The sequence below is a fragment of the Podarcis filfolensis genome, assembly GCF_964270895.1.
Source record: "Podarcis filfolensis genome assembly, chromosome: Z".
NCBI lineage: Eukaryota > Metazoa > Chordata > Lepidosauria > Squamata > Lacertidae > Podarcis > Podarcis filfolensis.
Window position 1 is genome coordinate 49,548,823 of NC_139617.1, and position 17,629 is coordinate 49,566,451.

At 40.7% G+C, this 17,629-nt stretch overlaps 1 protein-coding gene across 2 annotated transcripts in view; it reads left to right on the forward strand.

The window, feature by feature from the left end:
• NEK6 (NIMA related kinase 6) overlaps window positions 1–17,629 on the forward strand; it is a 98,149-nt gene that overhangs the window by 50,325 nt on the left and 30,195 nt on the right. For both annotated transcript variants that reach the window (XM_083597393.1, XM_083597392.1), the window contains exon 5: window positions 10,424–10,534. In XM_083597393.1, coding sequence (XP_083453519.1) covers window positions 10,424–10,534 — 111 coding nt within the window. The remainder of the gene's footprint in view (window positions 1–10,423; window positions 10,535–17,629) is intronic.

Sequence of the window (17,629 nt, forward strand, 5' to 3'; positions counted from 1 at the left end):
CATATGTTAGAATCAAGGAGAAGTGAAATCAAAACCCTCAGAATGACAGGGGAATTGAGATGGTCAATTATCATCCCTACTGTATACGATGTCCAGAGGCAACTGCAGATCTCCCTGTGCCAAGCTTACCAGGGAGCCAGATGTTAAGTTGTGAATGCTATATTAGCTGGGCTGTGAAGACAAAAATGAGGAAAGATGATACACTGGGATAATTAGCACTTTCTTCTCTGGTTCCCTGTGTATTTTCTGAAGGCATTTTCCTTCCTTCTCTGGCTTCACCTGCGTTCCCTGACATTGTCCTTGTTTGGCCAAGGTTCCCCTGCACAGAGTGGGAGTTAGGCTGGAACCTGACACTTCAAGGCATTGCAGAATGATAATTTTTGAACTATGAAAAGAACAAGCGCAATGTGTGTCTTATTTTGAGTTAAATAATTTACACCCTACTTTTTCTGCATATATTTCCAAAGCAGTTTAATGTCTACAGCTTTCTATTATTTTTCACTCGGGCATTAGGAAAGCTTGTGGACAGGTGATGGGTTAAGTTGCTGGGATGCTGCCAGGTTTCGCAGGGAAGGAGTCTAAACTGAATTGAGAGAGTGCTTACACAAAGATCTAGGTAGTGCTAGTGGAATTTACCAGAGCAGCGTGCAGATAAATTGGTCCATGACAGTAGTAGTAGTAGTAGTAGTAATAATAATAATAATAATAATAATAATAATAATAATAATAGTAATAATTTATTATTTATTTATTATTTATACCCCGCCCACCTGGCTGGGTTTCCCCAGCCACTCTGGGCAGCTTCCAACAAAATATTAAAATAAAATAGTGCATCAAGCATTAAAAGCTTCCCTAAACAGGGCTGCCTTCAGATGTCTTCTAGAAGTCTGGTAGTTGTTCTTCTCTTTGACATCTGGTGGGAGGGCATTCTGCAGGGCGGGTGCCACTACCGAGAAGGCCCTCTGCCTGGTTCCCTGTAACTTGGCTTCTCGCAGGGAGGGAACCGCCAGAAGGCCCTCGGAGCTGGACCTGAGTGTCCGGGCTGCACAATGGGGGTGGAGACACTCTTTCAGGTATACTGGGCTGAGGCCATTTAGGGCTTTAAAAGTCAGCACCAACACTTTGAATTATGCTTGGAAACATCCTGGGAGCCAATGTAGGTCTTTCAAGACCGGTGTTATGTAGTCTCGGCAGCCGCTCCCAGTCACCAGTCTAGCTGCCGCATTCTGGATTAGTTGTAGTTTCCAGGTCACCTTCAAAGGTAGCCCAATGTAGAGCGCAGTAGTCCAAGCGGCAGTAGTCCAAGCGAGAGATAACCAGAGCATGCACCACTTTGGCGAGACAGTGGGCAGGCAGGTAGGGTCTCAGCCTGTGTATCAGATGGAGCTGGTAGACTGCTGCCCTGGACACAGAATTGACCTGCCCCTCCATGGACAGCTGTGAGTCCAGAATGACTCCCAGGCTGCGCACCTGATCCTCCAGGGGCACAGTGACCCCATTTAGGACCAGTAGTGAATGGAATGGAATAGACCCAGCATAGTTGGAGGCACATGGGAGTCAGAGGGATTCAGGTTGTGAGAAGGAGGCCGGCAATCTCTGAGCACTGGCATCTGTAGAAACAGTGTGCTGTGGAGCTGTATGGCACAGGCAGCTAGTTCCTGTTGTGTAGGACCAATGGGATGACTCAATCCTGGCTCATCATTTCTTGAGCTTGGAATTGAGAGGTCAGCTTGGCCTGAGGAAGGTATTTCTGATGGATGGAAGTTGCTGTGCTGGCAAGACACCCACTATCTGCAGCATCCTTTTCTTCGATACCCAAGAGTCCTGGCACCAAATTTGATCATTTTTCTTTTCTAGAATCCCTGACAAGGACTTGGTTTGTGGTACTTGCCTTGCAGGACACTGGTGGATTTGCAGCTGTCTACAAACTCGTTTTACTGCGTAATACACTTTGTTGGAAAGCATTGTGAAAAATTACAGAGAGCAGTCACTGCTGGTCAAACACTTGCATGCATGCTGCTCAAAGCATGGTAGAAAGTCAGTTTGATAAATAATATTGTGTTGCAAAGGCATGAGGGATCTATTAGTAGTTGTTGCCTATCGGGCATTCCTTTCAAATGTATCCAAGTTTTTGACTGAAAGTTCCAACCAAATCTGACAGATTTTGCCCAAGATGTATATAATTCAGCTCTGAAGAGATGAACATACCACAGCAAAGATCTAAATGTCAACTTGAGATGCAGTTTTTAATGACATGATGCAGGTCAGCGTTTTTTGATAATTTGGTTCAGGTGCCAGATTTTTCCCACAGAGTCTAGGAGGGCAGAGTTGTTCAAGGATTTGTTTAGAGGCAAGGGGACTGCTTCAGTCTGTCTGTCAGCATCAGCAATTGGAATGCGCTTTGATCGGTCCTGCACAGCTAATAACATGTCAAATAAATATCTGCAACTCATTTCTTGTTAATTGATGGCTCCCTGGACAATTGCTCTTACAAATATATACACACTGAAGGCTGTTTTGCTATGCTGTGCAAAAGCAGAGGTAGGGATAATGTATACTTATGCAAAAATTTCATACTTGTACAGTTTATCCAAGAGAAAACAAGTTAGCTTATGTTCTGCAGTCTTTGGGATGTATTGCAGGGTTGCTCTATGGAAATGAGTAAAGTTCTACCATTACCTCCCAACTACTCTCTGCCCTGAGACACAGAACACACACCCACCCACCCACACACACACACCACCGTCCCCTGCATAGCTTTGAAGTGTGCTTTGAAACTTCAGTTTTACATCTGTACAATTAAACAAGTTGGGTATTATTTGGTTTGCTTTATTTGCTATTGTTTCAGGAAATGCCTCTCACTTCGAATACAGGCGCCATCAGACAGAGATAGTTAGGCTTACAATAAGAGCAATCATATTTATGATGGTTACTTGTGGTTATATATAAAGTTGCAGCTTTTGTCACAAATGAAGAAACATATTTTTCAGTTGTTTGAAAGGAAATATACAATTTTAAGCGTTCAGTCATTACAATAGATAGAGCCATTCTGATATAATCTAAACATATTAGTGAGAAAAGGTGAAGACCTCCTCTCAGTGAAGCAGTAAGCCTGTGGTTCATGTCTGGGGTATCTGGGCGTGTGGGTGGTTCAGAGAGGTGTACATGAATCTCTTTTGGTCTGTAAGCTTGCCTTGTAGCCGCCTCTCCTTCTGGGAATGTTACCCTGCAAGGCTCTTCATTCTGTGTCCCTGGATTCCACCTCTTCACACACCAAACCTGTATTTACATTTTCTATGCATTGTACTTAGAACAAGATTGTCATTTACAGAACAGAAGAAGCAAGGGCTGCTTAAATTATTGTGTTACAACATTTTGTTTCTTATTTGGAGACAGGGGAGAAGAAATTTAGATAGCTCAGTTGGCAGAGCATGAGATTCTTAACCAGCCTGGGCAAAGTATTCCTGCATTGCAGGGGGTTGGACTAGATGACCCTTGGGGTCCCTCCCTTCCAACTCTACAATATTCTACGATTCCGTTAAAGAATAACCAGTTTTAAATTTTGCATTAAACTTCTATGCTTACTACGTTAATCGAGGAAACCTTAGTCATTGGGATTTAGTCCTATAAAAAGTCGTGGCTGCGGGGGTGGGGGAATGAGGAGCACTTTCTAAACAGCCAGGAGAGTAAAAGCAGCTAGTAATGTAGCTCTGAACATCAGCTGGCCTGCCAGCATCACTCTGTCCCGTTAGCAGCCACTTGCATTTTTGCATGCCTGTCGCTGACAGCGTTGCTCTGCATATACATCAGGCATTTGCTTCCATCAAACTTTTCAGCAGCATTTACAAAATGAGAGGATAGCAGTCGTCTGAGCCAGGGTGTTTATGTGCATTAGAGGATGAAGCTGGAGTGAAGGTTCTGCAGGTTTTTCCCCCCATGTCAAAAGGCAGAAATTTCAAACAACCCTATTAGTATACAAATGCACTCGCTGGCATTGTTTCTTGTGGGTGCAGGAATTCCAGATAAATGTGGTACTTGGAAAGAACATGAGTCTGAGCGGGGAGCTCTGGAGGCAGAGTTTGGTCCTGAATGCCTGGGTGGGAAAGCTGCATTTAATGAAGCACACAATAGCGGGAGACATAATAAGGAGCTGGCCAGAATTGTGACTGGAAAGGAAGGCACTTGGGTGCATAAGAAAGCACTTAAAGTGTTCTTGGTAAAATTGTAGTTTCATAGCTGCTCAGTGAGGATTTTTTTTTTATTTTTTTTATTTTCAATGCAGAATCATAACAAAAATTACAAACATTGAATCCAAAATAATACTATACAAACAAAAATCCCCGGAACATATAGGAAAAAAAAACAGAAAACGAAAAAAAAAGCAAAGGAAACAAAACTAAACTAAACAAAAACGAAAAAGCACACATCTACAGAAAAAAACCCATATCATTACGTACATAAACACAAATTGACTTCCTTTCTTTGTTCTAAAACCTCAAAAAATTTACTCTTACTGTATTATTGTGTCTAATTAGATTACTTCCACCTTGGTACTTTTTTTTTCTTTTTTACACCATTTTTCTTTTTCTTTAACCCTGTAAAGCATCATTCATTACATACCAATATACTAACTCCAGAACAATGTTTTTTCATATACTCTTTAGCACAACCCCATTCTTTTAATAATTTCTGGTCCGATTGTCCCCTTATGTAAGCTGTGAGTCTTGCCAGATTTATGTATTCACAAAATTTAATTTGCCAATCTTTCACTGATGGAATTTTTCTGCCTTTCCAGTTTTTAGCTATAAGTATCCTGGCAGCTGTTGTTGCATAAAGGAATACTTTCCTTTGATTTTCGGGGATATCATTTGTAATTAAACCTAAAAGGAATGCCTCCGTTTTTTTTCTGAAAGATATTTTAAACATCTTTTTGAGTTCTTCATAGATTTCATTCCAGAATTGTTTAATAGGTCGGCATTCCCACCACATGTGAAACATTGTTCCTATTTCTTTTTTACATCTCCAACAGGTATTCGATTTTAATTTGTAAATTTTAGCCAATTTTACCGGAGTTAAGTACCATTGGTTCACCATTTTCATAAAATTTTCTCTTATTGTATAACATGCCGTGAATTTAATATCATATTTCCATAATTTCTTCCATTGGTCCAGCCGAATTACATATCCTATATCACATGCCCATTTAATCATAACTTCTTTTACTTCTTCATCCTTTAATTCCCATTCTAATAATAAATTATACATTTTGGATATATATTTTTTTGAGTTTTGTAATAATACTTTTTGTAATTTTGATTCTTCTTTTTCAAATCCTATTACTTTATCCTGGTTGAATATTTGTGCAATTTGGTGATATTGTAACCATGTGGTACAGTATTGGGTCACCTCATCTTATGGTCTTAGTTTTAATTGGCCCTGTTCTTCCTTTAGGAGCTGCTGGTATGCTGCCATTCTTCCTATAGTATTTTTCTTTTTAACCAATATTACTTCTAGCGGTGAGACCCACCATGGGGTTTTTGGTTCTAACAACCTTCTATGTCTCACCCAGACCTTGTATAATGCATTTCTAATTACGTGGCTTAGAAATTCTTTATGGACTGCCACTTTGTTATAAATTAGATAGGCGTGCCAACCATATCTGTTGTTCCATCCCTCCAAATCCAAAATGTCACTGTTATCCAATTTGATCCAATCCTTGATCCAAGTAAAGCATGCTGCATCGTAATATAGTCTCAGGTCTGGGAGTCCAAAACCTCCCCACTCTTTTATGTCGGTTAATAATTTATGTTTGATCCGTGGCTTTTTGCCTTGCCATATAAACTTTGTTAGGTCCGTTTTCCATTTTTTAAAACAATCATCTTTACCTATTATGGGAATCATTTGAAAAAGGAACAGAAGTTTTGGTACGATATTCATTTTAATAGCCGAAATTCTACCCCAGAGTGTTAATTTCAATCTTGTCCAAGTTTCCATTTCTCTTTTTGTTTCTTCCCAATTTTTTTATAATTATCTTCAAACAAATTTATATTTTTCATTGTTATTTGTATGCCTAAATATTTCACTTTTTTTACAATTTGTAATCCAAATTTTTCTACCAGTTCCTTTTTCTCTTGATCTCCCATGTTTTTTACCATTAGTTTCATTTTTTCTTTATTCAAAGCAAAACCTGATACCCTTCCAAAGTTTTCCATTTTTTCTAGAGCCTTTGCTATGCTTTCCTTTGGATTTTCCACCATTAAAACTAAATCATCTGCAAATGCCCTTATTTTGTATATTTTCTCTCCTAGGGGTATTCCATTTATTTCTTGATCCAATCTGATTTCTTGATTTAATATTTCCAAAACCAAAATGAATAATAAAGGTGAAAGTGGGCACCCTTGTCTGGTGCCCTTCTGTATTTTAAAATAATCAGTCGTGTCATTATTTATTATTATATTTGCTTCTTGTTGTTCATAAATTGCTTTTAACCCTCTTGTAATTTGGTCGCCCATGTCCATCTGGTCTAATAATATTTTTAGAAATTTCCATGATACTTTGTCAAACACCTTTTCTGCGTCCACAAAAACAAAGGCTACCTTCTTACTTGGTTTCATGTCTAAATACTCGATCATATCAATCACTGTTCTTATATTGTCACTCATTTTCCTGCCCGGCAAGAACCCTGCCTGCTCTTTATTTATACAATCCTGCAAAACTGTCTTTAATCTTGTTGCCAATATTTGTGCATATATCTTGTAATCATTATTTAGTAATGATATTGGTCTATAATTGGTTATAAACTCTTTATTTCGTCCTTGTTTTGGGATTACTACTATGTGCGCCTGTTTCCAGGTGTTGGGAATCTTCCCGTCTTCTAGTATTCTATTTAAGAGTGTCTTCATAGGTGATAATAGTGGTTCCTCTAATTTTTTGTAATGTATTGCGGTAAGACCATCTGGGCCTGGGGATTTTCCCAGTTTCATCTTAATTATCGCTTGATGAAGCTCTGTTGTGGTTATTGGGGAGTTTAGCTCTTGAATCTTTTCTTTCTTAATTTTAGGTATATCCTTTCCACATAAATACTCTTTTATTTCAACCTCTGTCTCATTTCCTGCTTTATATAGCTTGTTATAATATTTTGTAAAACACTTTTTAATTTCCTCAGGGTTATCTAAAGTTCTCCCCTCTTCCACTATTTTATCAATCAGTTTTTCCTTTTGTCTCTTTTTCAGTTGCCAGGCTAGCATCTTTCCGGGTTTATTTGCAAATTTGAACGACCTTTGTTTCATCCATTTAATATTGTACTCAATTTCACTATTTAATATTGCTGAAGCCTGGGTTTGTAATATTTTTAGTTGTTGGTTTATTAATTCATTTTTTGGTTGTTTTGCTAATAATTTTTCATTTATTCCTATTTCTTTCCTTATTTGTTCTAGTTTTTGCTCTCTGTTTCTTTTCCTTATTGCACTTTGTTGTATGAAAGCTTTACTTGCATCCCATATTGTCCTGAAGTCTGTATCCTGTTCTTTATTTAATTCAAAAAATTCTTTCAGTAGTTCTTGCGCTTTTTTCACAATCTTTTTGTCATTTAATAATCTTTCATTAAGTCTCCATCTTTTATTAGTTTTCTTGTGTTCCTTTAATTCTAATGTGACTGGGTTGTGATCTGTAATAATTTTGGCCTGTATTTCTGCTTTTTTAATTTTAGTTGTTAAGTTACTTGATACCCATATGCTGTCAATTCTGCCGGCTGATTTTTTAACTTCCGAGAAATGTGTATACTGTCTTTCTCCTGGGTTTTTATATCTCCATGTATCAATCAAATTTAAGTTTTCTACCATCTGAAAGAAGGTGTCTGGGAGTCTGCTTTTTTTTATTTTCTTTCTCTCTGTGTCCTATCTAATTCTATTGATGTGACACCATTTAGGTCTCCCATCAAAATAATTTCCTCTTCTATAAATTCCAGTAAATTAGCTTCTACTTTTCTGAAAAATTCTGTTTTGTTACCATTCGGGGCATAAACTCCTACTATAATTAAATGTTCTTTACTTTTTGTTATTTTTACCCCTAGTAATCTACCCTCATCATCCTTAAAGATTTTTTTTTGCGTCTAGTTTAGGGTTCACATAGATCACAATTCCCCTTTTCTTTTTTACATCAGAGGATATAAATTCTTGACCCAATCTCTTGTTTTCTAAAACCCTTCTGTGGTTTCTAGTCACATGGGTCTCCTGCAAGCATATAATGTCCCATTGTTCTTTCCTCAATACATGTTCTATTTTATTTCTCTTCCTCTTATCATTTAAACCGTTAACATTCCAAGATATAATTTTTAGATTCATTAATTTTTATTTATTATCTACAATGGTTTCGTTGAGTAAATAAAAAAAAAGAAAAGGAAAAAAAGAAAAAGAAAACTCAGAAATTTTAGGATTTTGATAATCTGCTTTTTCCAATCTCTCCCCCCTCCCCTTAATACGCGCTTGTCTCTCTATGCTTCTTATGGTGTCTGCGTTGTTTCCTCTAGCTCCAATGTTGGATCTCCAGTTAATTCTTTTTTGTACTTCCTCCAGAATTTTCCCAGCTCGTCTACTGATCTAAGAGTTTTTCTTCTGTCCTTATATGTGAAGGTGAAGCCCTCAGGAAATTCCCACCGGAATCTAATCGAATTCTTCTTGAGTGCTTCTGTTACTGTCTTATAATTCTGCCTTTTCTTCAGAATTCTTTTTGGGATTTCCTTAAATATTTTGATAGGCCTGTCATCTATTACTAACTTCACTTGTCCTTTTTGATGTAATATTTTGTCCTTTAAAAGTCTTGAGTTGAAAAAAATTAAGCAATCTTAATTTATTTATTTTATTTTAGTCCTTCATTTTCTGGGCAGTATCCAAAAGGTCAGAACTTGCCTTTTTGGTTTGATTTCATATTGTGATGCTGCTTTATAACAAGCAGGTTCATAAAAGTTAACAGCAAAAATAACAACAAATAGAAATTCAAAGCTAGAACTAATTTCCATTAAAAAAAATTAACAGGATATACAATGTAATATCAGTCAACAGTATATAAATATTAACAGATTTTTTTTTTTAAAAAAGGCAAATAATATCCCAATCAACATAATCATTTCCAATTGTTTATGCAACTGACTCTCCAATTCCTCTGTGGTAGCTGTTTGACTGGGGCACATGAAATAAGCATTGTGAGGCCCTCATACACCCACAAAACCTCCTTGTTTGTCATGTCCACATTAAGCCTACAAGATGTAGGTGAGAAATGTTTTTTGGTGTTCATTTTATTCCAAATTGATCATATTCTGGAGATGATTATTCCTCATTTTTAGTATGAGTGTGATGCTACACTTATTTTTTTAATAATGATTACTAGCTTTTTGTAGTGAAGGACACTCAAGACAACATACAGAAACAAAAACCGTATCAAGGTACAATTATTATTATTATTATTATTTAATTATTTTTTCATATTTTCAAAAAGAAAACATACTTTTTTTAAAACACACACATACATATACACACAGACATATACACTTATTTTCACAAAACCATATTCATGTCAATACCTTTATGGGGTTCCCTGAACCCCAGGACTTCTTCCCACCCCTCCCCTGGCTTCCACAATTCTTCCACTTTTAACTGCCTCTACTTACTTTATCTAACTTTGTTATATTCCATTTTTATCCTTTGTTAATATAAATTAACATTATGTTAATTTAAGCGTTATGTGAATCCTGCTAATGTTTTTAAACTCTTACAGTGTTCTTTAATGTATTCAATAAAGTTGTACCATTCTCTACTGAGGTAATTTGTATGTTATGTCCCACATCTTTTGCCCAATGAATCATTACAGATTTTACTTCCTCATCTTTTGTTTTCTACTCCAGCCCCAATTTATACATTTGTGGCAGAAATTTTTCATTATTTTCCAACAGCTCTCTCTGCAATCTTGAAAATTCTTTACCAAAACCAGCTCCTTTATCCAGCCTAAAATGTCATTTAATTGATGATATTGGAGCCAATCAGTTAACAAGTGTCTTATATCTTCAAATTTTTTTTTTACATTCAGTTGATTTTCTTCCTCCTCAATTAACAATTCTCTATATGTCGCCCAAACCTTTTCCATATTAGTTATTTTTACTGACAGCGCTTCTAATGGTGATAGCCACCATGGGGTTTTGTTCTCTAATAGGTTCTTGTATTTTTCTCATACAGCATAAATTGACTTTCTGATAATATGGTTTAAAAATCCCTCATGGATTTCCCCCTAACTTTGAGGGAGTTGGTGACACTGAGAAGTCCCCCATCAGACTCTTTCCTTCCCTGCTTCATGCATACCTGTGAGCCATTATGGCACCCTGGTGTTCTCTACATTCATATAGTGATTGTCCTTCTACTCTGTCTATTTGCAGCAATTGAACCACCCCAACATAATCAAGTATTTGGATTCATTTATTGAGGACAATGAACTTAACATTGTATTGGAACTGGCAGATGCAGGTGACCTCTCTCAGATGATTAAGGTAAGGAGAAGCCTTATTCTTGAGACTACACAATTACTTTGCTAAAGTAAACTTTCAAGATTGGAATCAAGGGTACATGGGGAAATGGAGCACTTAAAAGTCAGCACAGGGTGGTGCATTTGTCATATAAGAAACTAGAAAAAGCTTCTCAATTTCTGTTACTGACTTCTAGCTGGAAGCAGCTAGAGGGCGGAGCAGCCAAGTGCCCTTTTCCCAGCCTTGGATCAGAGGTGTAACTTGCTATGGTCTTAATAATTTGGGCCAGTGCTAGTGAATTAATTTATAAAGTATTAAAAATCACAAGCTCTCTAAGTTTCATACATCATAAAATAGTAGATGCAGCCAGCTATAATTCACAGAACAATTAAATATGCATAAAATAATTATCAAAACACAGATAAGAATCAGTGAAATGTTTAACAATGAATATAGGTAACTAATTTGTACGCCTGGGTAAAAAAGGTAGAAGGTAAAGGACTTCTGGACGCTTAAGTCCAATCAAAGGCGACTATGGGGTTCAGCGCTCACCTCGCTTGTCAGGCCGAGGGAACCGGCATTTGTCCACGGACAGCTTTCCAGGTCATGTGGCCAGCAGGACTAAACCGCTTCTGGCGCAGCGGGACTCTGTGATGGAAGGCAGAGCGCACGGAAACACCGTTTACCTTCCTGCCTGAGATATTAAAAAAAGGTGTCCAGCAGGTTTCTGAAATGTTACAGCCAAAGTGTCTGCCTCCTGTCTATTGGCAGAGAGTTCTAAGGCACAGGCGCTGCCATGTCAAAATATTGGCTCCTTGCAAATGAATGAAGATTAAGTGGCACTTAGAAGAGGGCAAGTTCTGGAGGTTGAAACAGTCAAATAAGCAAATATGGGGCAAGGTGCTTTCTCAAGCAAAACTGGTTCCGAGCACCATGGGCTTTATATAGCCATAGTAAAACCTTGGACATGGCCTAGTAACAAATTGGCAGCCATTAAACTGTGAAAGGCAGTTACCCTCTTTGACCACGTAACTTTTTCTGTACTGATATTCAGTTGATGGGCACTTCTAATTCTTAGGCAGCTACTGAAAGCTTTCCCAACGTCTCTTGACCTTCTTTGCTTTAAGGCCTGAGACTTGGGGGGGGGGGGTTCTTTCCCTGTGCTGTTCTCAGGAATCCTTGTGTGGTGGAACCTGCTTCAGCTCAGCTGTTGTCACCTGGTTTTCAATCGTTTCTTACATGTTAATCTGGAGACAGGCATTCCCTGTGAGAACAGATGTAGCCGCTCATATTTCCCCCCGTTTTGCCGCCACTGATCTGAGATTATCATAAATGATCATTTTAGAAAGCTCACCACATGCCAAGAAAACCCCAGCTTATATTGAATGAATGAATCTTTATTTGCATTAGCCATAGCAATAAAACAACAATACGATATACAAAGAATAGAAGTAAAAAGTCAGTTATATAAAATACATTTTTGGGTTTTGAATCAATAGTCAAATAGTGGATCTTATTCTGATTGCCCCAGCTAAAAGCCTTGCCACCTTTGCTGTCACCTGCTCATCTTGATCTGCCAAGAGAAAGGGCAGTGTGGCTGTGGCTGGGCGACCTGGAATGGACAATAAAAGAGGGGTGATAGCCTCATTCCTCAAGTCTTTATAAAGAGTGCAAGCCAGAAGGGCATGCACCACCGATTCCGTACTGCCAGCTCCACAGGGATGCCATCTCCACAGTACTGCCATTTCCACATAAGCGTTTTTCATGTGGAATCTGTTAGAATCATCCCTTCAGTACAGCCAAGGGCAAGACATTCAATCTTGCGAGAGTAAAAGCGCGTCTATATTTTAGAATTGCTAGGTTATGCAGATAGGGTGCCAGAGAGTCAAAATGGGAAGGTGGAAAATAATCATACCATGGGCAAAATTTCCTTATTGTGGCCAAGTTGTTCTGACGCTCAATATCATTTAGGCGCTGACAAGTTAGACTGTTTGCTTTACTAAAACCCAAAGTGAGTAGCTGTTGTGGTGATAACCCACAAGAGTGAAGTTTTTGATAGACAATTTTAGTCCAGGGGCTCTTGTGACAATCTTGCAGCACTAGGGATATTAGACCGGAGGGATTTGAGTTTAGGCAAAGCCAATAGTTAAGTGTCCTACGCCAGATCCATAATTCTACTGAGGGAAGATTAGCCTCTAGCTGTAATGAGGTGTTTGGGACACAGGGCGGTACAGAGAAAATTTGCCTTAAGAACTTTGATTGGACAGCTTCCGTAGATCCAAGGGAAGTGCCTGTCCAAATCTGAGCCTCATATAATAACTGTGCTAGGGGTTTAGCTTGGAACACTTTCAGGACCGATGGTATATGTTTACCACTTTTTGTGTAGAAGAAGCATGTCAGAATTTTGGTGCTTTCGGATGCTTTTTCTTTTGCAAATTTCTGGTGTGCTCCCCGTGACTCTGTAGACTGGGAAATAAGGCCAAGATATTTGAAAACTTTGACCTGTTCAATTAGCTGGTTGTCCATGCGCCATCTATAGTTTCTTGAGAAAACCATGGCTTTGGTTTTCTTGTAATTCACGGTCAGCTATTCTCTCTGGCAGTATCCTGAAAATGTTCTCATAGGTCTTTTTAGGCCTACTTTTGTTTGGGATAGAAGAACCGCATCATCTGCATATAATCGAATTAAGATGGGTTTTGTGGCCAATTTAGGGGCATGATACAGCTTTCAAATTGATGAAGGCTGCGCAAAGCACACCATGTGGTTTCTTAGCATACTTGTCTCTGAGATGTGCTAGGACAAAGCAATGACCTAGGGTGGATCTGCCCTGCCTAAATTCTGCTTGCTCTTCAGCAATAATAACCTCATCATCTGTCCTGATGGCTAGTTTGTTATAGAGGGGCTTTCCAGTTTATATTTTTATAACCACGCTTGGGCAAAGCCAGGTCAGTTCCACTAATATAATAATAATGTGCGGCAACCGTATGGGATGCTGCACGTGCACAGTCTGTACAGGATGCCGCACATGCGCACTCTGTACGGGCTGCTGCTTGCATGTGGCAGCTGTATAGGCTGCCACTTGTACAGAGCCCGTACGGGCTGTCACTTGCACGACGACTGTACAGGTTGCTGCGCCAGTGGCATCCCGTACAGACTGCGCATGTGTGGCATCCCATACGGAGTGAGCATGCGCACCAGCCCATACAGTCACTGTGCAAGAGGCAGCCTGTATGGACGGTGCACGAGAGTGGCAGCCCATATGGACACCGCGCGAACTGCGCCCATATGGAGTGCGCGTGCATTCAGCCGATCTACCACCGGGGGAGGCAGGGGCCATCTTATCAACCGGCAAAGAGTGGCATCTGGGGTGGCCCATCCCCTCTGCCCCCCACTTCATTCACCCCTGGGCGCCTCAAGGTCCATAAATAGCAACACCCTAGTGGTCCCAGGCCCTAAGGAAGTCAGATTAGCTTCAACCAGAGCCAGGGCCTTTTCAACACTGGCTCCGGCCTGGTGGAACGCTCTGTCTCATGAGACCAGGGCCCGGCGGGATCTGATTTCTTTCCGCAGGGCCTGTAAGACAGAGTTGTTCCGCCTGGCCTTTGGCTTGGAGCCAGTTTGATTCCCCCCCTCTTTCTTTTTTCTTTTCCTTCTCCTCCTGCGATGAGGCTACATTTTAATATTTTAATGTTTCAATATTTTAATGTTGTATTTTAATTTTGTTTTTAAGTTGTAATCATTCAACTTGTTTTTATTATTGTTTGTAAGCCGCCCTGAGCCCGGCCTTGGCTGGGGAGGGCGGGGTATAAATAAAAATTATTATTGTTGTTGTTGTTATACCCCGCCTATCCGGCTGGGCTTCCCCAGCCACTCTGGGCAGCTTCCAACAAAATATTTAAATACAGTAATGCATCAAACATTAAAAGCTTCCCTAAACAGGGCTGCCTTCAGATGTCTTCTAGAAGTCTGGTAGTTGTTGTTCTCTTTGACATCTGGTGGGAGGGCCTTCTACAGGGTGGGTGCCACTACCGAGAAGGCCCTCTGCCTGGTTCCCTGTAACTTGGCTTCTTGCAGGGAGGGAACCACCAGAAGGCCCTCGGCACTGGATCTCAGTGTCTGGGCAAAATGATGGGGGTGGAGACGCTCCTTCAGGTATACAGGACCAAGGCCATTTAGGGCTTTAAAGGTCAGCACCAGCACTTTGAATTGTGCTCGGAAATATACTGGGAGCCAATGTAGGTCTTTCAAGACTGGTGTTATGTGGTTTCGGCAGCCTTCCCCAGTCACCAGTCTAGCCGCTTCATTCTGGATTAGTTGTAGTTTCCGCATCACCTTCAAAGGTAGCCCCACATAGAGCGCATTGCAGTAGTCCATGCGGGTGATAACTAGAGCATGCACCACTCTGGCGAGACAGTCTGAGGGCAGGTAGGGTCTCAGCCGTTCATCAAGGATATAAGACCAGGCTCTTAGATACCACTTGGGTTTAGAATGTCTGATTCTGTGAGAATTTCTAGAGAATTTCTCAAGGCTCTGATCCGAGTGAGGCACGTATTGATTATTTTGCTGTTCTGCTGGTCTTCCCTGCAGACGTAAGAGCCCTGCCCACGCAGTGCAGTACAACATCTCTGTTTTGAGTTGGCTTTTGGTGACCCGAGCAAGTCCCAAGGTTCATGTTAGCACAATGTTTTCTTCATATAATCCGTTCCAAGATTCTGAGACGATGTGATCTAAAAGAACTCTTGGTGTGGCCAAGTCAGTGCTTTGCATGGAAGCATTCTCTTTTCTTTGGGGCAGTGCTGTGTTTACTGTCAGGAGTTCAGCCTACACTCGAGTAGGACCCTGGCAGAGACACATGCCCGACTAGCATGTTCCCTCCCTCCTGGTCGATCGTTCGGGAGCTTCAAAAGCTTTCTTCTGCCCGAACATCACAGTGACCGATGCCAACAGACACCGGTACACTTAGGGATCCGCAGAGTTTGTGCATCATGCGTGACAGACCTCAGCAACTCAGCATTTTGGCTAATCGACTTTATTTACATATCAACACACACACGGAGCACTGCAACATGGCTCCCTCTCTCTCTAGCATCAGACAGCAAAGAGAAAAAGAACAAAGTCCCACTTCACGGAACACAGGAACACAAACATCCTGTCACCGTCACTTCCCACTCTGTGGAGTCAAAACATAGACAGCAATCCCATGACTGCAATCATGGAGCTGGAATTCTAACAGGCAGGCAATGGCTTATTTCAGACTTCTTACCTTTACATTTCTGAAATTTATTTCTTTATATACCACCTTTTCCTTGTTAAGTTGTTCAAAGTCATGTACATGGTTCTCTCATCCCCGTTTAATCCTCACAAATACCCTGCGAAGTAGGCTTGGCTGAGGGACAGTGACTGGCCCAAGGTCACCCAGGGAGCTTCATGGCTGAATTGGGATTTGAACCCTGGTCCAACACTCTGACCCCTCTAATCAACACACTACACTGGTCTAATATTTGTCTGCTCATAATTTCAGGACACGCTGTCAGGGAGGGATTAGAGTGAACAGTTAACAGAACATGAATGTGTGTAAAAGAATTTTAGCATGGGCAGGGATAATAAGAAAAGAGAGCTTAATGTGGAAAATAGCATAATGGGCTCTTCATTATTATCAGCAGGACGTGAGCTCTGTCTGTTGTCGTGATTCTGGGTTATTGATTATTTCCTTTCCGTCATGGAGCTCAAGGTGGTGTTCATATTTCACCTCATCTCCATTTTCTCCTCACAACAACCCTGTGACATAGGTTAGACTGAGTGAATGACTGTACAGTGGTACCTCAGGTTAAGTACTTAATTCGTTCCGGAGGTCCATTCTTAACCTGAAACTGTTCTTAACCTGAAGCACCACTTTAGCTAATGAGGCCTCCCACTGCTGCCGCACCGCCGGAGCACAATTTCTGTTCTCATCCTGAAGCAAAGTTCTTAACCCAAGATACTACTTCTGGGTTAGCGGAATCTGTAACCTGAGGTACCACTGTACCAGGTTCACCCAGTGAGTTTCATAGCTAAGTGGGGATTTGAAACCTGGTCTTCCATGTTCAAGTCCAGTCTTCTAACCACTACACCAAATGACTCTCAGTAAGTACAGTCATACCTCGGGTTACAGCTGCTTCAGGTTGCGTTTTTTTGGGTTACGCACCTGCTGAAACCCAGAAGTACCGGAATGGGTTACTTCTGGGTTTCGGCAGTCGTGCATGCGCAGAAGCACTAAATCACGCTTTGAGCTGAAGTGCCGAATTGCAACCCGCGCGTGCGCAGATGCGCCGCTGCAGGTTGCGAACGCTGTGGGTTGCAAACGTGCATCCCGCACAGATCACGTTCGCAACCTGAGCATCCACTGTATGTGGCTTTACAGTCCTTCATGATTTGCATACTTCCAGTGTGTCCACTGCGAGTTTCAACTTGGTGAATACTTTCATGTTTGAAGGGGAGCTGGGTGTCTGAACACGTGGAAATAAATAGTGGAATATAAATAGTGGGACTAAAGTGGACCACAGCTCTCTGGTGTGTAACTACTCTGCGGTGTGTGCGTTTCTGTGCTCAACCTTTCAGCTGTTATGTTTCCGGATTCAGTTCCCATGACTGTCTTTTTCCTATTTAAACCGAATCCAAGTACAGTGGACCCTTTGGATACAGATTTAATTCATTCCAGGGGTCTCTGCGCACCCCAAAAAATCCATAACCAGAGGCGCGGCTTCTGCGCACACGTGCAGCGCAATAGAGCGCTTCTGCGCATGTGTGCGCGGCGAAACCTGGAAAAATACTTCCAGGTTTGCCACCTTTGCAACCTGAAAATTACGTAGCCAGAGAGGTACGTAATCCGAGGGTCCACTGTATTGAGACAGAATTGCTGGGAAATAAAGTCACTTCCCTGTCCTTTGAGAGAAATAGTAGGATAGCTGCAACAATGCTTAGAAGGTGAGGAGTGGTTTAAAACACCCCCAAACACCCCCACCCCTCAGGCTCCCTCTTCGCCATGCGCCTGTTGCCTACATTATTTATGAGGCATTACGAAGCTGATGTAACTGAGGGTTGCTAGCAGTACAACTCACTGGAGAATTTTTGGCTTTCTGT